Genomic DNA, 25,169 nt, shown 5'->3' with positions numbered 1-25,169 from the left:
GACACTTGTTTTAACAGGGTCGTTTTGCTGACTCCCCATGTACCGTACAAGCCAATAATTCTTACTTTCGTATTGATTCTTGACCAACAACTGTTTGCCCAACAGCGAAATCAACCGCTGGATCTTCTGGTAGCAGCTCAGCAACGTCGTTGATGTCCCCTCTTTCATTCTTAAATCCATAACATCTTGCTTTAACTCCACTCTTTTCCCGAACTTGTAGCTTGACATCAAGTCCTTAGAACAGAAGCCTCCGAGATATAATCTATCGAGGTTGTTGTTCAGCAACCCTAACCCTGTTCAACAGATCGTACCTTAATTAAATCAATTTGTTGAATTCAGACTGCAAGCCATCAATATTACTTTCAAGACCCCATATATATTTTGCTTGTCCACCAACAAATTATAGAATTGGACCATAGAAGTCTGATGATAAGAAGCTTGAGATGATGTTACCTATTGTTGTAAAGATTTCAAGAAAACAAGTGAAATTAACAACACAGCGAGAAGCGTCCTAATCAAGTTTGCATAACAGTGAGCAACATTTATGTGAAGAGGAAGGTGAGTGACACATGCATTCCCCCAGCAAACTATCATAACTGAACTTCAAAAGCGAAAACACCTCTTCCATACCTGAGAATTATCTTAATTGCATGTTCCCATTCTTCAATGCTACTTATGCTCCGCATGGCTCGACCTACTGTTTTAAGGGCCAGCGGCAAACAGCAACACTCTTCGGCCATGGTTTTGGCTAGCTCAGGAATATCAGGATGACTGTCAAGAACGTATCTTCCGACCGCCTCCTCAAATAATCTCCAGGCTTCCTCGTCTCGCAGAGGCGACGCGTTTAACATGGTAGCTTCCATTTGTCCGCACACCACACGAGAATTGGTTGTGAAGACTATTTTGGACCCAAGATGTAGATATTGAAGAGGGACACCCAATTTATTTAAATTAATATGCTCCCATATATCATCCAATAGTAATACGAATCTCTTTCTGCTTAAAATGCCAGCGATGTCCAAAGCCTTGTCTTCAAAACTGTTTTCCTGCCATGATTTTGTTGACAAGCCAATCTTTTTTCCAATATCGGCTTGAATCTTCTTCAGGTTTGCTCTCTAGACACAATCGCCCAAATAACAACATCAAAATTATGCTGCTGAGCCCGGAAGCCTTTAATGACTTGTTTCAACAGGGTAGTTTTCCCAACACCTCCTGTACCATACAAGCCAATAATTCCCCGATTCCGTTCTTGATCAGTGACAAATCTCCAAACTCTGTCAAGTAATAATTCTTGCCTAATAACTGTTCGCTCAACAGGTAATTCAACCGCTGGATCTTCTGATACCTCCTCATAAACTTCTTTGTTTGCTTCTCTCTCTTTCTTCAGTTTGATCGCTTTTCATTCAACTTCTCCGCTTCTTTCCCGAGGTTGTAGCTTGAAATCAAGTCCTCGGAACAGAAGCCTCCAAGACACAGTCTATCAATCTGTAGATCTCCTTCTTGTTTCAGCTTCGCGACTTCAGTTACCTTGTTGTCCACCCTTTTAAACCAAAGTTTCACTCTGACCGTCCGTCTGGTTCGAGGTTGTTGTTCAGCAGCCATTCTTTTGTGGCAATCAAATTCTCCTTTTCAGTCTCCAAGTCTTCAAGATTAGCTTTGAGACCCCATATATATTTTGCTTCTCGACGAACGTAATTGAAAGCTGAACGAAGTGAGTCAGGTGATAAGAAGCTTCAGATACTGCTGCCCATTTTTGTTAAAAGACTATGCATGCGTCACCTATGCGAAGGAAGAAAATGGGAGTAGATTTGGTATGAGCTAAGAGTCCAATGCTACTGGCTTGGTATTTGTGCGGGTGATACAGGTAGTTGACTAGTTGTGTCAATGGTGGAAAGAGGAGGGTACACGATCACCTCACTTATTGTCGTACAAATTCGGTTAATTTACAAGAAGAGTGTTTCGGTGGGCAAGGTCAGGCTACTTATGGTGCGATTTCGAGTTTGGCGAGTTTTGGGAGCTCCGTTTTGGAGTCTATAACCCCCAATAGGGGCTTGCCATGCGTGAAGTCATGCAGTCGAACAACTTTCTAATTTACAATATTACAATATAGTATATATATTAAAATTTGGAAAATTCAATACACATTTTTGGATGGAGAGAAAATGTGAAATGATATGGGTAACATTAACATGATCAATTCATTATAAGTATAAATATCATGAGAATCACCTAAATGAGTTCTATTATAATTAAAATTAATTTTTATATAGATATATATTCAGGAGCCCCGGATTGGAACAGCATCTGAGAAGGAATTTGAGTCCGTTGGATTTATGTATAACTGTCGACATCTTCTACCATTTGGCTCATGTCACTCACCACCATACTTCTTAAATTTGAATTGATGATCATGCAATTGAGTAATTATTCGAGATGTATTATTGATATTGAATCATGAATTATATTTGTTAGTTGCAACAACACAGAGGCCGACCTAGAAACTTAATTTTTCGGGGTAAAATTATAACAAAAATTAATAATTTATAAAACTAATCCAATATCAAATTTTTGTTTTATAAATTTGCGCCCACTTAAATAAATTTTTTATAAAAAAATTAATATGAAAATATAGGTTTTTGTTTGTTGAGCAAGATCAATTGTCCACACTAGCGTTCGTGTAGATCAGCCCTTGTTGGTAAATGTTAATTATTACAAAAATAAAAGAGCGCCTTTAATTTTATGGTCTACTCAAACGTGCGTATATAGTTCAAGAAATGGTCTCAAAAGCTTTTCTTAAGCTATTATGTTTTCTTGGCTCCATGGTAAATTAAATTAGTAACCAAAAACTAATTTTAGGGTGTTGTAATCAATAAAAATTAAAAAAAAATTAGAAATTAGTGTGAGTATTAAATAAAATTATTTTAATATTACTAATATGTTTGTAACGATGATGTCCTAGATTTTTTTTTTTTTTAGGTCAACTCGGTCATTGATAAGGCAAGGCATGTTATTTAATTTTGAAAAGATTGCTTCACTTTTTACAAATCACTGATCGACTGAACGTACAGCAATGATGTTAGGTGCAATTTCATGTGCGAACCCTAGAAAATCCACCCACCAAAACTCAAACAAAAATGAATTGCTTTTTACTTCATCTTGCTAGGTGGTGGAAGCATCTCAACTTCGGCTTCAATGTCTAGTTGGTTGGAAAATGGCGTGGCCGGTCTTGGCCAATCCCAGGCCGAGGCCTTAAAAACCCTGCCCAACTTTGGGATTAATCTATGGCCAGATTGTAAAATGATCAGCTGTGTAGAAACATATTTGTACGAATTGAGTAGTGGGTGAATAAAGAAATCAGTTTGGGTTCATAAAAAGTAACCTCCAGTTAAATTGAAAAAAATTTTAAGAGTGGCGCACTACTGGCACCTCTCTATGACTCCTGCAAAAACCCCCTTCTTATCTATTTTTTTAAATTTAAATTTACCCTTAATTAAATACAAATTCTTAGTGTTTTCTCTCACTACAAAAATTATTCACATTCTTCCATTAACTTAAAAGTAGTTACCAATATCAAAAAATGATAATATAAAACAAATGAGAGATCGTAGGTATTTCTTTTGCATCTACTGTAAGTAGCGATACCTCCCATTTAGATATTTCTTTTTTTTTTTTGCAAAATTTTTTACTTGTCTATGAAAAAAAAAAAACTAATAAAAAGCCTACTAATCCTTAATTTTGCGTATTCCTTCCTACGATTTTATCTATTTGAGCATTGCAATAGGAATAAGGAAGTCGGGAGTTAGGGGTCATGATGATTCAATGAGAAGGATTTCCATGACTTTCTCTAAAATTGAGTTTTGACACTTGTACAAATGGAGTTAATTGCCATAATTTTATTGATCAATCGAAGATTTTCTCATTTAGCATTAAAGATCATTAAAATTGTGCTTGTTTGATGTGTTTTAACATTTTAAGAAAATAAATAAAGAAACCGTATTGGGGCTTGCTTTTAAAAGAAACTAGCAACAACGAAGATAATTGTACAGAAACTCAAATACATTAGAGAATAGAGATGGGAATTTGTAACTTTAAATTGAGATATAAATTTGTTACTTTGAAAGAGCCGATGATGCAAGGAGGCACTGAGTTACTGTGGTATAAGATTGTAGAGATAGAGAGAGAAAGGGAGATAGAGTGAGAAAGATAAAAATTATTTAATAAAAAATTAAAATATATCTTCAAAAATACACTTCAAAACGGTTTTACGAGGATTTCAAAGGGGTGCCAATAGAACCAGTCACTTTTTGAAATTTGGGCTCCGGACCGAGCCGGGCTTTTTATGTAAGCCCAAGTTTGGGCTCGTCGAAATGTCACCTAGTGAGGTTGAAGCCATGCTCTCAGTTTGTGATACAGCAAACATAAAAGGCTTAATCAAAGAAAAGTCACTGCTCCAAAGGGAAGTAAAACTGACAGCACATAAATAATTATCTCCAAATCTCGATGCATGTGGCTGATAAGTACATCACCGTTGAGATTTGAAACGATGAAAATGCACAAGGGAAAAAAATTAAAGAATGTCCGCAAGATTTCTCAGGGATTTCTGAAGTTACATTTTCATCTTATTCCCATAACCAGTTCTGAAACTCCAATATTTTTCCATCACTAACACAATCCGTCTCCGTTCACAGATGCCAAAGTCATTTGCTTTTGGAAGTACAATCACTGATTAGCATGGTGCTCAGACGAGGAATAGGATTAAAGAAGAATGAAACAAATCTTCTACTGAAGCAGCTTTATCCCGGGAAAAGAAGGGAGAATTACGATGAGAGGATCACCATACCCGATAGGATCTGTTGGTTTCAACAAATAACCAGCCAAATGAGAACATAAAAACTAAACTATACAAAAGAGAAAACCAACATTGTCAGATTGGTGAAAATGACCCGACTTACCACCATCCTTTCTTAGGATCTTGATTACCTCCCCAGCTATATCGGACTGGAGAAGGAATGGGAGAAATAATTGGATTAGGAATCTTGTCACAAAAGATAAAAAAAATACTACAAAAAGCAGGCAGAAGAAGAGGTAATTATAATTTACACCAAACCTCAATTGGGATTTCACCACCAAGTTGTTCAATATAGCAAAGCACTTGGCCCTCCCTCACTGTCTGCTTCTGTAGAGCAACAAGGCAGACATTATCAACAGAGATTTGATAGAGTTTTTCAGAAGGGTAAGAACATCACTCGAAAGAGAAGAGGAAAAATAAATTCAAAAACCCAAAAGAAGAAAACAGAAATGACTGTTCAGAGAGCAATCCATCATTACAAGACGTTAACCATGTCTAAGAATATGCCTTACGATGAGTTCAAAGCATTTTCCAACCTCTACCAGAGCACAATTCCCTGCAAATGTCCATTTCTGCGGAATAAAGAAACATACCTCTTTACATGATGGTGGTGCACGCTTCCCCTTTATGGTTCGAGATCTCCTGAAATATCCTACCTGAACCATTTGCTGTTTTAGCTACCTTATCCCAGAGTACAAGGAAAGTATAACCATAGAAGCACGAAAAAATTGGTTCTCTCACCTTTGGAGACTCAAGTATAACCAAGCCTTCATCAGCAGCTTTATCTAGCAATGTCTGAATTCCTCCTGACGAAGACACAGGTTTTGTAATAGCTAAAGATGGAGTAGGAACAGACCCATTTGAGTCTGGTCTATCAGCAGGTTTATTTACAGTGACAGGAGCAGGACTTGACGGAAGCAGTGGACTGCTGGCCCCAGCTATGTCCCTTGTCACATACAGCCGAAAGCCATCAAGCTAACAAAACATGAAACAGATTTAGAATGCATAGAACACAGTTCTTACCTTTCGTTAACCAATAAAACCTGAAGAGTAATTCAGCTAATAAAGCAATCTACAAACTCACGTAATAAGCATAAGAGAATTTATGTGCTTACTTTCAATTCAAATTCAGCAACTGAAGTTGTATTGCATATGTCTGTTACCAGAGATTCCACCTGCAGCACAAATTTTAAGTGAAATTTAAATTTCAAGCTCTAAACATAGGATAATTGTTCACGCATAACCAAGATGCCTGCATGCAAGCGCATCCATGTTACAGCAAAATAATTCTTAAGACAATTTATGGCTGCCGATCCTGGTGGATGGCGAGAAGCAGGCAGCTTCACATCATGAATGAAACTCCAAAAGTATGGGCTGCGGAAAATTACAATGGCATAAATGTATCTCACTAAGTATGGACTCATTCCTCATCTTTGCTATTTTTGAAGAAAAAAATTAAAAAGGAATTAATGTATCTGGTTTTCTATCAAGCTTTGATACCTTTTAGCCAGGGCAACAGGATCTGCATCTAAGTAAAATAATTGGCTTTTTAGTTATTTGTTTAGACTTGGCATTGTAGTGCATATTTGGATGCCTTATTTTAGAACCAATCAAAGCTGGTAGTTGTCCAATATGAAAGAGATAGATGCAATATTCTTATTTAGGGAAGATCTATGATAACTATGAAAGAGAATTAGGGAGTTACTTAATGACAGCAAAATAAATATGACATCCTAAGGATAAATTACAAAAGTCATCAATGCAAAGTTATGGAGCACAAATAAGAATAGCTATTTCAGTCATGGACAGTCTGTGAAATATAAAAGAATAGTGAACATTTCCCTGATGTAGGCATTGATTCACCTGTGTCATTACCAGGAAAAATTTGGTATTCAAATTATTTCTCTTTTCCTTATCTGTCATTTTCTTGATGGTGTTGAAATGAGAATAAATGAAACATGTGTGCATTACTTCACGCAACAAACTAATCCCTACATTACTTCATACAGCAGATTTGTCTCTAAACTTGCATGCATAAGATTGATTGCAAATTAAATCAATCTACAGATAAACGAAATATCTGTCGCAACAAATTTTCAGAGAACAAGGTTGTAGTATTACTCACACCACACACACTTTAGATACAGTGAGATAAACAAATAGATAATACTTGAAGTACTCACCTCAGATGAGTCTGGAATAAGTTGGGTTGACTTCATATCTTCATGACCATCCCTTGCATTTCTAGTAGCTACAATGTTGGCAATTTAAACATAAGATTTTCATTTTTCTCATCAATGCACTGGAGAGCTTCTTCATATCATACGTAATACATGCATGCCACATAAATATGATTGTTGCACCGGTGACACCAAGAAGATATATAATCAAAGGAGAAAATATCCGCTAAAAGGGAAAGTCGGCAAGCAAAAATGTATACCAATATTTCACTTGCAAAATATTGTCAAATATAAAATCAACTAACTAAACATACTACATTAGTTAAAAAAGCCCTTAAAATTTGAGTAATGTGGAGAAAGCAAAAGCTCTTAAACAGAGGCTTATTAAACATGTTTTGAACGTTAAAACTTCTCAAGACCTCCAATGAATGGTTAACACTTGATGCAAGTGGGTGAATCCATCCTATCCACATTGAACGAACTAATACCTATAAACATGGACTAATTCTTTTGAGAGTTTTCAATTCAAAAATATGAAAAAGAAATGATGGATCCTTAAAGAGTGCAAATATATATTAGGATGAGGCTCTTTAACATTAAAATGAATTTTGGTAGGAATCTATAATAGAACTAATTGTTTGTATTTCTATATTATTGACACACAGTGTGAAAAAAACACACATAAAGTAGATTAAGAAAAGTTCTTTTTATTTAGTATAATAACATATAAATAAAATATAGAGGATGCCAAAGAAGTTTAAACAGAGTATGATTTCACAAGGAACACTTACACTCAGCTTCTGAAGACTGACCACAAAATACAGTGAATGCTTTCTCTAATGGTTGTGACATTGCCAAACCTGCATATTGAAAAGGTTTCCGCCCCATCCATTTTCTTACATCACTCCGTGGTTGCAAATCACCAACTCTGGCCCTACCAAGATTGCCCTTTGGGATTTTAATATTAGAAGCACCCAAGCTGTCTGAAATAAAAAGAAAATAAGTAAAACCTAAAAATAAAAAAGACACATATGATTCAGTACATAATGCCACATATGATCTTTTGTATGCTATAGTTGGATTCCAACTGTTTTGTTATGCTTCAATTCAATAGCTACAATAGATATCACGTCAAACTAATAAAAACAAAAGATTTTAATTTTAAAATAAATAACTTACAACCTTACACTTGCATTTTTTAATCAGTTTTCCTTTTATAAGAACTCTGAAATGGGATTAGTTACCAGATAATTATTACGCATTTAATTATGATAGTAACAGAAATTATTATCATAATGACTAAATGGAATGAACACATGGTATAAAGACTAACAAAATGTAGCTTATATGTGTCTCACAGCACCACTAGGAAATGTACCTAGAGAATGCAAGTCAACAAAAGACCAATTCTCAACATTTTACATGTCAATATGTACTGGCATAATCAGAAGTTCATAACAATTTGGAATTCCTAAGGAGTCCATGTCACACAAAAATTAATGGAAATGCCCCATCGGTCCTCTGCTACAGAGCCTATAAAAACATGGCTGAATCTAATGATATTGACCAACAACCACATATCATCCTAAAATGTTAATTCACTAATATTATAAGAGCTGAAAACACATGAATTTGAGGAAAGAGCTTAATGCATATTAGGAGCAACTTCCCTCCTTCAATGCTTCAAAATTAAAATCACAAACTAACCCCAACACTAAAATGCAATTAAACATTTTTCTATCATAAAAACATGGCTATTAGTTACCCCAGAAAGCACTGCCTTTCAAACCTGACTCTTCATTGTTTTTCAACACATAATTCAGTATCTAAGCTGAATGAAAATGAGTTTTCACCTATCATATAATCAACAGGAGACCTGGGTAGTGCACACCCATCCATACTGTTGCAAATTTATGGACTCTAAGCTTGTCGCTTAAAAACATAAGTTTTTGAAACTTACATAACATGACAACATAAACGCCAAAAGAAGTAAAAAGTAGATGACTAGAAATAGATTCACTTCCCATTTTCAACTAATTCCCAACCAAAATTTAGAACAGAAGAAACAACAAACAGTGAAGCTGATGAAAAGTTAAGCAAAAGCAGCATTTATCATGCTCGAATGAATTAAACAATCTTGGGTTCACCCATCAAAACAATTAACGGACAAAACCAAGAAACCAATATGTCAACAAAACAAAAACTAAATTAACCAAAAACCCATTTCACTATATGCATAGATTATAAGTAAGCAGTCAAAATTTCAACTAAACATACAATAAGAACATAATATCAACAGCAAGAGAGAACAAAACTCACATGAAGCCATTGATTCTCAGACAAACTCTGTTGTAAACTGAGACAAAAACCAAAACCCACAACAATAAAAGCTGATAAAAGAGAAAAAAAAAATTTGGAATGAAGTTAAGTTTGTGTGTGTTGTGTTGCTGTTGGGTTTTGGTTGTCAGACGTTAAACCCCATGTAAGTGCTAACCGTTGAACACGGGGCATCAGAGTTCAGGGACACCCGTTACAAAAAGCTTTAAAATACCCGTAAAAGCCTCAACAGATAATGCCAATATTGTATGAAGCATATGCGGCTGTAACTCTGATTACCTGGCCCAAGCCCAGTGGCTTGGTCTTTTATTTTTCAATTTTTTGCTTTTGTCTTTTTCTTGTTTTGTGATTTTTAATTTGAATTTGGATTAGATTTGCTTTTAATACATTTGGTTTTTTTAAAAACATAAATGGATTGGATTTTTATAATACTTATTTAATTTTTTTTAAAGGTCTTAGCATCCACCTCTTTAGGATTCGAACTTAAATAACCAGTAAAAAAGACGGGTTGAAAACCACTTGGCTAAGCACCTAAAAGTAATTAAATATTTTTATTTATAAATTTATATTATTTTTTCTTTATTTTAAAAAAGTAAATGGTTTAGATATTTTTAATACTTATTTAAATTTTTTAAAACATCAATAGATGGATTATTTTGTGAATATTGCTACACATCCCAAATTTTTTATCTAACAAACTTATCCCAAATGATGTGGTATTACAATTATTTAGTGAGATAATACAATTACTTCACTTGGATATTGTAAAGAATCGCTAAATACTCAATTGATGACACCATCATTTGGGATCAAATTTGGGATAAAAAATTTAAAATGTCTATCATTACTCTTATTTTTTAGCCTTCATCTCTTTAGGATTCGAACTTGATAACCAAAAAAAAAAAAATTGAAAACCACTAAGTCAAGCCCATACGAGTGATTAAATATTTTATTTTATGAATTTATATTAATCAATTCTTTTTTAATAATAGTAGTACTATAATTGTTTGAGTGATGCTTACTAAGACATGAAAAAAAAAAAAAAAGTTTCTCGAATGCTCATATTTTGTACCCACATGATACAAATAGAGATGACCAACAAGCAGAGCCCCTATTAAATGAAGGCCCACTAGGACCCGTGGGACCCGTGAGAGAGTGACCCACGGCTGCTGGAATTAAAGGGGGGAGAGAGAGAGTGAACCATGCGTTTTGTGCTAGATTTAGAGGTCCGAGGGGAGAAAGAGAGAGTGACTCGTGACCCACAACTGTTGGATTTGGAGGGGAAATAGAGTGAGAGCTGTCGACGGAGCATGGTGAGGAAGAATCGGAGATTGGTCGCTTGGTGAGATTAGTGGCATGAGCCGTGAGGGAGAGCGAGAGAGGGTGTGTTGTGAACGTTGCGTGTGTGTTGCAAATGGTGTTGCACAGTTCTTTCAATCAAACCCTATAAGATCCTAACAAAATCATGCCAAAATCTTGATTCACCAAGCCTTTTAATTAAGTTAAAAGCTTCTGTTTGTTATCTTCTGCAATGCAAGAAGCATCATCAAGTCTGCAACTCCAAGTTGCTATAAGTATTGTCAGTTATTGAACTATGCAGTGAAGGGCATTATTGTACTTTTGATAACAGAGCAAACAGCAGTCTAACACTGATACACAATCAGGGGTGCTATATGTCAATATATGCATACATTCTCTGCAAGTGTAATAAGGGCAAACCTCAGGAGAGGTTTCCAAAAATTACCCCTTTTTTAAGCCCATGTACGTTTTTTTAGTTCTATGTGCCTTTAGTCAAATTTAATATAATTAAAAGTTCAAAACTCAAGTTTATATTCAATAATAATAAACTAATATTAGTAAAATAATGTAATACTAACTACTAGGTTAGACCCTATGATATTAATATTCTTTTTTAATACTTAACAATAACAACAATAATAATAAATTTTTCTTAAGAGTTAACTTAGTTATTACCTTAGAATTATATAGAGTTGAAAATCATAGTTCATAATAATATTAATGCATACATTTATAAAATTATGATATCTGTAATTTTCTTTATTAAAATCATGATATTATCTATTCATTTAATAAATTATAAATATAAAATAGTTAGAGTATTTTTTTGAACTAAGAATTAAATGAATTTAAAAAACTTACGCAAATAAAAATATTAAAAGATTCAAATTTAATATTAAAAGATTCAAATTTAAGTTATTTGTAAAAATCATAAAATTTTATTTTTATTTTCATTAAAAATTTTTAATTTAATATACTTTGGCCCACATGTGACTGACAACCCATGAGTCACGTGCTAACCCACCAGTGAAATATAATTATTGCAGGCCTTTTCACTTGCCAAGGTTTAGCTCATCTCTAATCGTTTTATGTTTTTAAGGTTCACTTGCCTAAAATTGTCAGTCCAGCCCAACCTACATGCATGTTGTGTCATGCCACTTGTCCTACCAAAACGTGCTTGTATCGTACCGTGTTGTATGGAAAAATATTGTGCCACATGCCGCCTAACCCGTTGGCCATCTCTAGGTACAAAATTGAAAATATTAAAAAACAATAGATCAAGATTAATATAATTTAGTCATAATTAATTATTCATAGTTCTTTTCTATCCTTAATTTTTTTTCCTTTAATCTTGGGAATCTTGGTAATGATAGAATCGAAGATGTTCTAGAAGCTAGTTTATCCTCGTTGGGTTCTCAATCCAAGATCAATCAACAATACTAAAGTTATTTTTTTTTTCAATTTGTAAGCATGGTGACAACTACATTTTCTGCTTAGAGCAAGTTCGAGTTCCTAATACTACTTTTAGAAAGTTTTTCTATCTAAATTAATTAGTATCATGTTAATTTTTAAAAAGAAAGATGGATAGAGAAGTCGATAAACCCAAATCATTTTTTCAATCAACTATTTATCTTAAGATTCGAACTTACTCTAAGCCCATGTTTGGTTGGAAAAAATGGTAGGAGAGGAGATGAATGGAAAGGAAAGAAGGGGAGAGAAAATGAGTGAAAAATAGGGTCAGATTTATTTTTATTATTTGGTTAGACATAAAATTCATTTTGTTCCCTTTATTTCTTTCCCCTTCTTGTTTCCTCTCTTCTCCTTACCTTTTATACTATGTTTACTTGCTGGAGTGGGAGTGAGAAATATGGATTCCTCCTACTGCAATGTTTACGTACTCATTTAAGGAGGGTGGTGGGATTCAAACTCCATGGGTTCCACTCATATTTTGAGTACAAAGTAGGATTCCCACTCTCATGGGCAAATCCATTCCGGCCCCTTCTTTTTAACCCTTCCCTTATTATGTATATTAAAGTAAAATAATGTTATATTTATTTAAAAATAATAATATCATATATATTTAAATAACATTAACATATTATTTAATAATATTACATTTATTAAAAATAATAACATTAAACTTTTTAAATATAATATTATTATATTTAATTAAAAATAATAATTTACATTGATTCTAAATTAAAATTACTTATAAATAATATTATTATATTCATAGAGAATTAATGATATTATTATGTACTTTTTTGTTTGAAAATAATATAATATTATTTATTTAATTTTAATAGTATTTATTTATTTAATATTAATAATTAACAATAGTAAATAGTTTATTCTAAGAAAATATTTATTTTGTACTATATTACTAACAATAATGTTTCATTTGCATTGCTCTTATTAACAATTTTTAATTTACATAATTAAAATTAATAAAAAATTATGATTTACATAATTAAAAATATTAATAATTATTATCAATTCATATAATTAAAACTAATAATAAAATAAATAGTTTATTTTATAAATATATTTTTTATTTATTTCGTAATTAAAAACTACAATTCTTTAAATAAAGGTAAAACTATAATTTAAAATAATTCACTCCTAATTCAAGACAAAATAAACATATAATGGGATTATGATTCATATTTCACACTCTCGTTCCAGTATAAGTAAATAACATACTCTCACTCCCACTCCACTCTCTTAATTCGAGAATTTCCACTCGTCAAGATTCTCAATCCAACTAAAAAATAATCACTACTTTATTTCTTTCAAACATGCCAAAGACCTTAGCACTAAGTAACTTATATCTTCATTTCCCTTGCTAACATTTTAAGTATATAAAATAAGAAATCCCCATTTAAATATCCATTCAATATGTGTAACAGTTAAATTTGTCAGAGACGGATCTACCCCTACTCTTGCTAGAGAAGGGGGGCTATCGGCAGTTTACATTTTATTAATGGATAATTTTTTGTTACCTCCCCTGAGGTTATGTATATTCTCAATTTGATAAAAGATATGACTAACTTTACCGACACTTCCCTTTTGCGTTTGAAAAATGGTGGTCTGGGTGTGGTTCATGGCAAATTCATAAAATCAAAACAGAGCTGCTATATACCCCGGGTCAAACCCCGAGTCAAGCCCCAAATATTGCAAAAAACGACATTGTTTTACTTTGATCCTTTTCTTTTAATTTCAGCTGGGCAACACGTGTGTGAGCATTCCCTATGAAACCGAACGATGTCGCTCTGCTTCAATTCATTTCAAACCAAACGACATCGTGAGCACATGCTTTGTCCTTCCATTTGCTTTCAACTACAACACTCCATGAGCATGTTCAATACAAGCAGACTAGCTACCAGTGCTCGCTTTGGTGTGAGTTTTTTTTTATTAGGTTTGGATTCAATAAATAAATAATGAGTCAAATCAGTTTGATTTAATCCAATCGACTAGTTATTGAATGCAAATACATTTCTTCTTCTGAAACCAGATAGTCAAGAACAAAATGAGCTAGTGAAAATTCAGGTAGAGGCTGTGACTGGAGCCTGAGAAGTGGTTTAGGTGAAGATTCACACCCTCGGAATTCCACAAAAACCTGAAAAATCACAAGACTGCAACATCGTGAGATTGTATGTCAAAACAAGAAACTTGAACAAAATGGACCACCCAAATTCTTCAGTTCACAAATTGTGAAGTGGCATACAAACACAATCGTCATTGTCTTCTTAATAATATTACTAAATCACCAAATATTACCCTAATTGTTGCAATTTTACAAGTCGAGGAAATAATCATTTCCCAATCAGCCAAAATCTCAATAAGCTAATTTTACAACTCTAAAATAATCATTCCAGTATCTCAGGTGCAGAACTATCGGTGATGGCAATGGAGACCTGGTCGAGAGGAGTCGTGGTCTTGTGCTTTGTGAGTGCATGAGGAGGGCCGTTCGTGTTAGCTTTGTGAGTGCTGGATGTCGCATGATTGACGATGATGGCAACAGAGACCTCGATCGCGTGATGGCAGTGGTCCGTCTTCTGTGCCGGCTGTCGCGTGACCGCCGATGATTAGAGATTTTTTGGGTGTGAGAATAAGAGAGTGCGTTTTTGTTTCTGTGGTTCGTCAAAAGGAAAGGAAAAATGTGTTAAACAGTGCGTAAGAGAGTGCAAGTCGGGGTTAAAATAGGGGGAAATAGTTTTTTCGAAATAAAAAAGCAACTTCGGTATCGACAATTTGTCTGGAAACAAGTTTTTACCCATCGGTTAAATTGATTGAAGCACGCTATTGATAGTAATTTTATTTGGTAGTTTTTGAAAATATTATTGAAGGCTAAGGGTTCAGCCGTTAGTTCATTCTGATTAATTTCATCTGACAATAAAAGACAAGAATATTATAGAAGGTTAATGGATAGTAATGAAAAATAATTAAATCTTAATCACACCCAATGTTTATAAAATTTATGTGACATACACCTTTAAAAAATTAACATGCTCAAATTAAGATGGTTTTCAAACTTCCCATCTCTCTACCTTTTGAATTATTTTTTTAATATTGTATGCATCCAAACTTGCAAGAATTGAAATGTGCACTTGGATGAAGTCTTCCAATTATATGAAATTTAGAAGTCAAAGAAAATGATTACGGCATACTTTATTCATGCATGGCCCTTAATCGCAATGAGTTTTTTTTTTAAAAAAAAAATCCACATGAAGTTCAAAGGATGATATTGCTGCTTAATTATATACATACGCGTGCTTAATTACTAGAAGGGTAAAATTATGATATCACGATGGTATCATACCACAACTGGATCTAGTCATTGGATCCAGCTCACAGTGATCATCAGAACTGAATTTAATGACTAAATTCAACTATGGTATGATACCACTGTGATACCATAGCTGGATCCTTATTATAAACATCTTTTCATTTTAATGCATTAATTAGACAAAATTTAGAAGCCAGCAGGACAGACCTTAAAGAAAGTGTCAGTCAAACACTCACCTTTACAAGACAGGTGTGTTGTTAATTAGCTAAAATTATATCATATAATATCTCTATCAAGATTTCCATAGAAGGATAACACATATCTAGTTACTTTTTTTTTTTCCAATTACTTATATATGTACCGCACCATCGATCAAATCCCCTAATAATTACATCAGGTAAATACTAAAACCAACATCTATTTTATAATAGCACGATGTCCACTCTAATAAACACTGAAGGAATATATCTACTTCACTGTTCCTCCACCCCTAAATTAATGGGAGAAATATCTATTTGTACCCAAATTTTATTTTAAAGCACTCGAACTACACAGTAGCTCTCACATGTTAGAACTGCAGCCCACCACTCGGCCATATCTAGTTGAACTAAAGTAACACTATCAATCTCTCATTACATTTTCCTGTACTCAAGTAGCTGAAGATTCTGGGCCCAAATAACAGGCGCCAAGTAACTAGGATTTAATCAAACGTGGCACTTGACCGTATGTATTCAGCAGAACTGATCATGAAGTAGCAAAAAGCTATAGCCCAAAAGAGGGACAAGAATCTTTTGCTTAAATGCTTAAAGCGTAGTTGTGCTGGAGTAGACACATAAACATGAGTCGTTTGCTTTTTAATCCACCATATAAAAATACACTTGATATATATATATATATATATATAGGAGGTCAATGGAAGGGTATCCAATGTGCTTTGCTTCTATCATGAATATGCTTTGTCAATTTTTGCATGTTGAGAAATTCTAAGTTAATACGTCTACTTCCTATTTATATATATCCTTTGATTCTTCTTTATTCTTTTGCATTTTTACTTGAATATCTCGTTATCTCTCCATGGATGCCCACTCTGGAAGCCACTAAGATCGATGCTTTAATTATTATTAAGAAATTAGACATATCGTATGACTCATATTGCCAGCCATTCAATGATTTTGCATAATAAGTACGCTTTGACATAGTTGCTATTTATAAATAGTGTCCCAGGCTTTCTTAAAAGTATATATGATTAATGCTCAGTTATTCTTGAATATCTTGACCAGTTGACCTGGTTATCCCTTTGCATATATGGAAAGAACATAAAGCTCAACGTTGGTCCCTCGATTTGATATAAACTTATGAATTACTTAGATTTTTTCATAGTTTATATTGTGTATACACTATACGGATTCATCTCATATAACGCGATACTACAGTTTGTATAAATAGAATTTGTATAAAAATAAAATTTGTGTCTTTTCTTGTAATATTGATCTTGTATTATTAAGATTTTGACGGATAAGGTGGTGCGTTATGCATACCCTCGATTATTATATACATATATTTTCTTCTGTTTTTATTAATGAATTTCTCGTATGGTAAATTTAAGTTGTAATTTTTTTTTTTAAGAGATAGAGGCTAGAGAACTCATCTTTCAATGCTAGAGAGAGAATCTTCTTTATGAAGTTCATGCAAATCATCTTCTTTTAAGAAAGCCATGCAGCAATACAATAAACAAAACTCATGATAAAAGCAAAAAGCTAGAGACAAATGGATAGAAAATTGAAAAGCACCACAAGGGCTACATTGCTGTAATTCTTAATTATGGGAACTGAAACCCTAACAAAATATCCTAACTGGGTAAATCTCAAAGTGAACATTGATTTAAAATATTAAACCATGAGCTTCACCTTGAGAAACCCTAAATAGCTAGCACCCAAAACAAATAATAATTTGAAGAAAAAGCTGATATATTGCGATTTGATCTCTCTCGACTCTTGGGTTGGCTGCAATACCTACAGAAGAAGCCAATTCATCATTAGCAAAAAATATAAAAATACATTATTCAATAAAAAATTATCATCATCGAAACAAAATATATAAAGCGTTAAGCGTATGAAGGTTAAGCTATCATATTTACGTCTGGATTTTGTAAAATCCAAATTTGAACTACGATCAGAGTTGTACAAAAATATTCAAATCTGGATTTTGTAAAGTCGGGACTCCGGAACTGAGCAGCATCTATTAATTATGAAGGTTGAGGATGAATATTAATTCATACCCAAATTGAAGTGTGTCAGTATGAAATTCTGTTGCCAAAGTCCCTGGGGGCATTGCATCTGAAGCACTCCATTCTACTAGCAAAGTTATGTTCATTGCATCCAGATCTGTTAAAAAGGATGAAATTATATAAATAAATTAGCAAAAGCAATAATTAATTTGCTTCATGGCATGCTTTCATGTCTTGGGACAAAGAGAGATTCCTAGTCAAAAAAGGAGGAATTAGAAACAAAAAGTTGAAAAAGAAAGAAAAAATCATTTGTAAATTGAATATTTAGAATATGTAACACAAATTTCACCTGGTGCAAATCCAATCACCAGACTTCCATCCAGATCGATTGCCGCCACCGAAACTTGAGCCCCTGGAGCGAGGCATGTCACAGTCAAAGCCACCCCCAGCAACGTCATCTTTGAATGCTCCACACTTGAAGCAGCTAGAGCGGCTGGCAAAATTGTGTGCCCCACAGTTCCCGGCGGAGCAGTACCAGTCACCTGGCCTGACATCGGACCCGGTACCGAACCCGAACGATGATCCTCCTCCTCTTCCGCCGAACCCGCAAAAGTCACCGGACGACCTGGGGTCGCCGCAGCGCTGGCACGAGTCACGCCTCTGGAAGTTCAGGTGCTGGCATGACCTGCAGTTCCAATCGCCTGGCCTGTTCATTGTTTCTACACAACCAAAAATAACATTTAGTGACCTGGCTAAAAAGTAAATGTAAGCCTTCTATTATTCTTCGGGTGATATCATGTCACCAATACAGTTCATTTTTTATAGTAGAAACTAATATTACTGGCAGTTAATTTTCAAAATAAATGACAAAATTCTGTTGGACATTTTGGACATATGACGAAGTAGAAAGGATGTATTATAGACTTAGAAACAAGAAGTTTTATGAAGATATTAAATAAAAAAAAAATTATGAATTTTTTTTTTTGTTAATATCATTGTCCCATGTTAAACCTCGTACTTCTTGTTGTATTGCCTAAAAAACTTTACCAATTAAGCTAGTAAGAGCATCTACGTGTTGGGGGGGGGGGGGGGGGGGTGTTGTGGAGGAGATACAAATATAAGACTAACCTTAAGAAAATGTAAGGGTGAGTACTTCAGAGAGATGAGGAGACAATAAGAAGAAGATAGAAAGGTTTAATTGTGCTGAAGAAATGGGGGATCAGCGGTGGGTTTATATACATGTTTGGAGATGAGAAAAAGGGAATAAATGGAGGGCCGTGTACATACTTTTTCGTGTTCATAACCTGGCAATTACATTGATATAATAAATGGAATTGGAAAAAAACAAACTAAAGGAAGAAAAAAAGAGAGAGAAATTCCACTAGGATTACAGAGACCGAAATTTTTGAAATTTCGAAGTAATACAATAGCATTGCCCACAGTTTCCTTTAGTATTTTTTTGGAGCTGACAAATGCCTGCACAATTGTACTTTCTCTTAGAGAAGTTAATTAATAATTTTTTTAATTTTATAGAAATAATTTTTTTTTTCAAAAAAAATTAATAAATCTATTTTATACTATATAATATAGAAGCTATAAACTCATACTAAAAAATTAGGAACTCGTGAGAAGTACTCGTCACATGAAAATGAAGTGTAGGTTCATTCGTGTATGCACGAATCTTGATTGCCTCAAGTTAAATTCTTAGTCTAGAAACACATGACAAAGACCCTGTTAGGTGAAAAAATTTAATTTAATGAAAAAAATTAATATTAAAATGCTTAAAATATAAATTAAATGAAAGTATTTTATCTTAAACCCAATTAATGGAACATGCACATGCTGATGGATTTTTTTTTTTTTTGGATAAGAATGGAATGTCGTTAGTCAACCTAATAATTAGAATTTTATGGCTAATGGTGCTTCCTACACAGAAGGTACGAGTAATTAAAAAATAAATTCTTTGTGTTGATTTACTGATACTCTAATTCTACTTTCAAGAAAAACTCTAAACTTCAAAAAATTAGAGACGGTCGTAGTCTTTATACAATCTCTGCTTATATATATTTTGTTAGAAGCTTCAGTTTTAGTTCTATATAAATGTTGGGTCATTTAATTTGACCAAAAAAAAAATTTGTTCATTAAAATATAGCTGAAAAAATTATATTTGTTTGGTTTATGATTACTGAATTACATTTTAATAACAATTTGATAAAAAATTATTATTATTGTATATGATAAAAGTTATTATTTAATTAATGGGTTTATAGGTGATATTCAATTAGTCAAAGATATATTGAATATTTATGTAGGTTTACATAAAAAAAACATAAAATTTTTAATTTAATTGGTAGTATAAGAAATTGGAAACAATTGCTGATTTTTCAGCAAACAAAAAGGATTTCATTATTAATAACCAAACAAAGATATCCCAACCATTAAAACTAGTTTTCCATTGGATCTGATGATGAGTGCACAAAATGACAAATTTGGGAGCCGGATATGTCCGTGAATATAGTTTATCAAAAAGAATATGATAGTTACGTTATTGTAATTTACATATAAAATGAGTCCACAATAGATTAATTGAAAAAGAAAAAAAAAAGTCTCTCTAAGTTACATTTAGTGTAATCCATAACCAATAAAGAGAAGGTAAAATATGAGACTGATCCTATTTGAGCCAGAATCACTTACTTATTTTTTAATTTTATATTATTTTTAGAAGTGGCAAGTTACACAAAATGTAAGGTAACGATTTTCAAAAGAAAATATTGGAGAATTTGTTCAATAAATCCTATAGCACCACATCTAGCCTTTGTAGGCCTAGCCGGCAAGCAAACTGTTAGAGGATCCCACATAAAGCAAACAGGAGATATTGTAAGGCTACAACCACAACAGCCCTAATCCGAAAATCTATTCAATCGATTGAAGCATGAATTCATAAAAGTCCCTTTGACCAAGCAATTCCATTTATGCAGTCCCCACAAACAAAATCTAACAATGTGTTAGACAGGAGGGGGGGAAGAAAAAGCAACAGTGAAAATTTTACAAAAGAGAAAACTGAAAAATAAAAGACGCAGGTGGCTGCTTGTTAATGGATTACAAGGAATCCACGTCAGAGTTTTCTTTACATTGTAATGAATATTCTTATAACAGGAAAACCAAAGGCAGAGGCAGGGCAACACATTTAACTCAATTATTTTGGCCAAGTCTCTTTCAATTCAAGCTTTGAGAACTGAATCAGTCAAAATACTGTGCCAATCTATGGGTTAAATTGTTGCCGCTTTACAAGTTTGAATATTCCTTTATTCGTGTACTTGAGATCTTAGGAATAAGAGAATTGATTCTTTTCAAATTTTTTACATTAATAACACAAATCGTCATTTTTTTTTCACTTTATGAAGAAGGCAGATTATATATAATTTTTTTTAATAAATAAAAGTGGAGCGCAAATGCATTGCATATCTAATATTTGAGCCTCTATGGTGGCTAGATTTTATCTCTTTGAGTCAAATTCTTAATTAAAAATATATCGTGTTAAAATAATTTTCTAATCACGGATCTCTAATCATATTAAAGTTAAAAACAAATTAAAAGACAAAAAATATAGATTGTAATGTAATATATGTAGAAGTCAATCATGTAAAGACATTTAATAATTATAAGATAAGAAACACCTACTAGTCGTAGAATAATATTCCTATACATGTGGGTAGGGATTCAAGTCCCTATATAAAAGGTAAGAGAAATTTTTATTATTCAAAATAGATCTGCCCTATTTTAGACACACGCGTCGTGTGCATCACAAAAAGGTTAATATTTATGCACATTTGTTTTTTAATTATAAATATCAATAAATTTTAGTATGATATTCAAAACATATATGATTACGAATTTCATTTTTATTATTTATGAGGAGGGTACATAGATAGATATTGTAGGCAGAAATAAATTTTCTGAAAAACGAAATATAAATGAACAAAAATAAAAGAGGAACAAAAACCAGAAAAAGAAAGACAAATGGTGAGTTTCAATAAAGATAGTTTGAAGCTGATATTCATGATGGAATAACAAGTCTTCGAGGTTTTCATTTTGACCATCTTTTCATTTTTTTGCCTTCCTTTTCTGCGGCTGCTATATCAACTTTATCTTTCTCATTATCTCTTTATTATTTATTACAAACAGCACATCACCAAAAAAAAAAAATTAATAATAATAATAACACACACATTGAAGAATGAAGATGGTACACTAATTAAGATCTGGCCTCCATTCTCTTGGAGAATGGTAAAGAAAGTAAAGAAGCAAACTGTAAAGAGAGAAATTAAAGAAATATTGAGCAAATTAAAAAGGAAAGTGGGCTGATTCGATTCTCCTTGGGAATCACTCCCATGCATGACCACGACCAACTCACCAACATTCTCATCAATTCCTTTGTATCATTGCGTTGCTTGTGAGTGTGTGTGCGCGCGTCCTTATGTGCCTGCGCATGTGTATTTTGGTCGAAAAGAACTTCACTTTTGCTTTATTTCTTTCTTTTGATCCAATTTTTGATGATCTCTCCCATTTACTTAACTCACAAGCTCATGATGAAATGTGTTTATATGGCTAATGGCATTGTTCCTTGGCGTGAAAATCAATCCACCTAATTGTGCTCTCCTCAGCTTGGAGAATATCAATCGCTTTATTTGATACGTTTGATTCTTTTGAATTACTTACTTTTTCATGCTATCTGGTTTGACTATTTCTTATTTGAGTAATGTCCCACCTACAAAATTAGAATCTTGATTGTATCTCAATTGATAGAGTAATACAGAATAACAATTAAATGGTGTGACCAAATAATAAATTTTCACTCTAATTGATTTGAAATTTACATAACCGCAGTGCTTTTTTTTTTTTTGGTTTAAAATGAATGGGAAAAAAAAAGAAAGAGTAATTTCAGGATTTTGTGATTTGATTTGATTCAATCGGAAAATTTTTCCAATATCTATCTTTTTTTTTTTGTTGGGGGAGGAGAAGATAAGAGATGGGCAAAGTTTAAATTTATTTTTTTGACCCCTTACCTCTACCCAAATTTAAACGAGTGACCAATAAAATAAAACTACTTAAAAATCACTATGAGAGCTGCCGTTATTTTTAATTTCTTGCTTGATTGTGAATTACAATTCAATTATTAATATCCTCAATCGAGAAAGGAGATATTTCTCAATGATTAATGGCTGAACAAGAACTTTGGTTCGATAGGGGCCATAATCCCAAAACAATAAACTTGAGGCTATAGCAAAAAAAAAAAAATGGTTAATTACGTCTAGGTGACACATCTTTTGACAAATTTCAAAAGATGACTCATGTTTTAAAAATACTCAAGTAGGGTGATATTTTGTTAACTTTTACCACTAACTTTAACCGATCGAGGGTAGAATTGAAAAAAAATAGAATTTTTTTTCATAAAGCCAAAGAGATTAAAAAAAAAGATTTATACAATGCTTTTAGTTCGTAAGAGATCTACTTCTTTATATTCACAAATCAGTTTGATTCAACAAGAAAAGTTTTTTTTTTAAAAATATGTTTGACTTACCCTAAGAAAATGTCCTATTAATTAGACTTAGATTTAATTTTCATATATTTTTCTATTTAAAAAAATATAAGTGAGTAGCGGCAGAAATATCATTTTGTAACTAATTGCAATGGTAGAAATATCATTTTGTTACAAATTATAGGGGGAATGTCATTTTGTAATTAATTGTAGAGGTAACAATGTCATTTTGTGACTAATTTATTATTAGCGTTAAAGTTAATAGTAAAAATTAACGAAATGTCACCTACTCAAATATTTTTTTAAAATGTGTCACATTTTTTAAAATTTGTCACAATATGTTTTATCTAGGAATAAATAACCCAAAAAAAAAATTGAGAGTGCCAAAGAAGAGGACCATAATCAAGAATAAGTAATCATTAGTAGTAATATCAAAAAATCGATTTATAAAAAGAATTAGGGGGGCCGAACACAAGATATGCGTAGGAATTGACAGAATTTCATTTTAGCCCCTTCATGTTTTTAATTGTTTAATTTTCAGTCATAGAACCCTAGGTCTGTGCATAGTACTACTCCTGTCAGTTATCTTATGGTGGACTGCCCCTCTCATCCTATTGTGATACTTAGTACGTACCATGAATGATTGTGAGAAAACCTTGTTTCACTTTTTCTTTTCTAATTTATTTTTAATATCCGTGTACTCTCCTATGGCCTACCATGCTCCACAATCCACGAAGTTTGATGACTCATCGTGAATGTAGTAATTAATCTAATTTAAAGGTCTCAAGATTATCTATCTCTCTCCGATACTATAATCAAATCTCATTCGTAAAAAAACTCAAATGACATGTGTCTTGATTTTCTTGAAACCTTAATAAAAATTAAACTAAAAGATGATGCAAATCCATCTTCAGTAAACGGCACAACTAACTTAAGGTGGGATGAAATACAAATGTGATAATGTAACTTAACAGAAATTGAGGGTAACTTTACTAATTCGAGCTTAAATGTTTATGTGGGTGACGGATGTGTATCCCAAGTGATGGGTTATTACGAATGACAAATGAGCTCTGGGTTGGATCCACCTGGTCTTTTAATCATTCCCTTTAATTGTCATATGTTAAAATGTCAGTTGTCGTTTATTAACTTTCTTTAACGTGCTTATGTCCTAAAGCTAACCTGTAAATGGGTCGGATGCACCACCTGTTCTCTTGTAATGTAAATTTTAAATTTCAATTATGTAAGTGTAGAACTACCGATTGAAATGTTGTTAATTTACATACAAGCTTCATTCTTAATTAACTAATTGCTTTAGGAGCAATTTATTTGGTAGTAATGTCATTTGAACTCCTCTATTTATCTTACTAGTACCTACATTTTAATTAACATAATTTATTTCTAAAGTTATCCTCTTTAAAAGAAATTAAAAAAAATAGTTACTGTATTTTATTTTCTCTCTCATCTTCTTTCTCTCTCAAGGATCACCATCACCACCACTCTATATTTCACCACCACCCAATTTACTATTAAAATCACTACCACCAGTTATCTTCTCAAATCCACCAGTTGCTTATTATAATGAGTTTTCTTTGTTGTGTTTTGTTAAATTTTATAAGAACTGATAGGTTTTATTGTTATTAATTATACTAATTTCAATAACAAATTAAATCAGTTTCAATAGTAGAGGGTCAGTGAGTTTTTTTGTTTCCTCTGGTTTTTATTTAGTATATCTATCCATCCATTGTTTTTCTTCTTGCTTTGAGTGATTCATATCTAACAATATCAAAGTAGTTCACTTTCAGATTTGATATTAATCCCTTTCTCTGCTCAAAAATTTCATCTTGCCTTTTTATCAACGTACTTTAATTTTCAAAAATTGATACTCTAAAAGATTGAAAGAGAGAGAGAGACAGAGACAGAGAAGAAGAAGAAGAAGAAGAGGGAAGAAA

The 25,169-nt window shown here is 32.8% G+C and overlaps 3 protein-coding genes across 3 annotated transcripts; all 3 read right to left on the bottom strand.

Moving 5' to 3' along the window:
• Positions 1 to 557: 557 nt before the first annotated feature.
• Positions 558 to 1,602, bottom strand: LOC112096900 (probable disease resistance protein At4g14610). Its single transcript, XM_024181118.1, is given in 3 exon segments — positions 558 to 1,115; positions 1,118 to 1,381; positions 1,528 to 1,602. Coding segments are annotated over 3 exon segments (864 nt in total). The 3' UTR covers positions 558 to 590.
• Positions 1,603 to 4,461: 2,859 nt separating this feature from the next.
• LOC18036457 (biotin carboxyl carrier protein of acetyl-CoA carboxylase) lies at positions 4,462 to 9,590 on the bottom strand. Its single transcript, XM_006427141.2, has 9 exons — positions 9,349 to 9,590; positions 7,821 to 8,012; positions 7,033 to 7,100; positions 5,965 to 6,024; positions 5,591 to 5,824; positions 5,443 to 5,505; positions 5,108 to 5,176; positions 4,953 to 4,998; positions 4,462 to 4,850 (listed from the first exon to the last, which is right to left on the bottom strand). Exons 1-9 carry the CDS (start codon positions 9,356 to 9,358, stop codon positions 4,780 to 4,782), a joined length of 813 nt encoding a protein of 270 aa, XP_006427204.1. The 5' UTR covers positions 9,359 to 9,590; the 3' UTR covers positions 4,462 to 4,779.
• Positions 9,591 to 17,217: 7,627 nt separating this feature from the next.
• LOC18037097 (transcription initiation factor TFIID subunit 15) lies at positions 17,218 to 18,910 on the bottom strand. The gene is made up of 4 exons (XM_006427140.2): positions 18,810 to 18,910; positions 18,031 to 18,400; positions 17,733 to 17,838; positions 17,218 to 17,466 (listed from the first exon to the last, which is right to left on the bottom strand). The coding sequence occupies exons 2-3, from the start codon at positions 18,393 to 18,395 to the stop codon at positions 17,748 to 17,750; spliced, it is 456 nt and encodes a 151-aa protein (XP_006427203.1). The 5' UTR covers positions 18,396 to 18,400; positions 18,810 to 18,910; the 3' UTR covers positions 17,218 to 17,466; positions 17,733 to 17,747.
• Between the last annotated feature and the right edge of the window lie 6,259 nt (positions 18,911 to 25,169).

The sequence above is a fragment of the Citrus clementina genome, unplaced genomic scaffold (assembly GCF_000493195.1).
Source record: "Citrus clementina cultivar Clemenules unplaced genomic scaffold, Citrus_clementina_v1.0 scaffold_7, whole genome shotgun sequence".
Classification (NCBI taxonomy): Eukaryota; Viridiplantae; Streptophyta; class Magnoliopsida; order Sapindales; family Rutaceae; genus Citrus; species Citrus x clementina.
This window is presented reverse-complemented; position numbering and strand designations above follow the sequence as displayed.

What these genes read in the sequence shown, in the direction of transcription:
- LOC18037097 (XM_006427140.2), bottom strand. Translation starts at nt 18,395, where the DNA reads ATGAACAGGCCAGGCGATTGGAACTGCAGGTCATGCCAGCACCTGAAC. An exon ending in GGTGATTGGATTTGCACCAG is followed by an intron (nt 17,839 to 18,030) that starts GTGAAATTTGTG and finishes CCTTTTTAACAG; the next exon opens with ATCTGGATGCAATGAACATA.
- LOC18036457 (XM_006427141.2), bottom strand. An exon ending in TCAGTCTTCAGAAGCTGAGT is followed by an intron (nt 7,101 to 7,820) that starts GTAAGTGTTCCT and finishes CCAACATTGTAG; the next exon opens with CTACTAGAAATGCAAGGGAT. An exon ending in GATCCTAAGAAAGGATGGTG is followed by an intron (nt 4,851 to 4,952) that starts GTAAGTCGGGTC and finishes TGAAACCAACAG; the next exon opens with ATCCTATCGGGTATGGTGAT.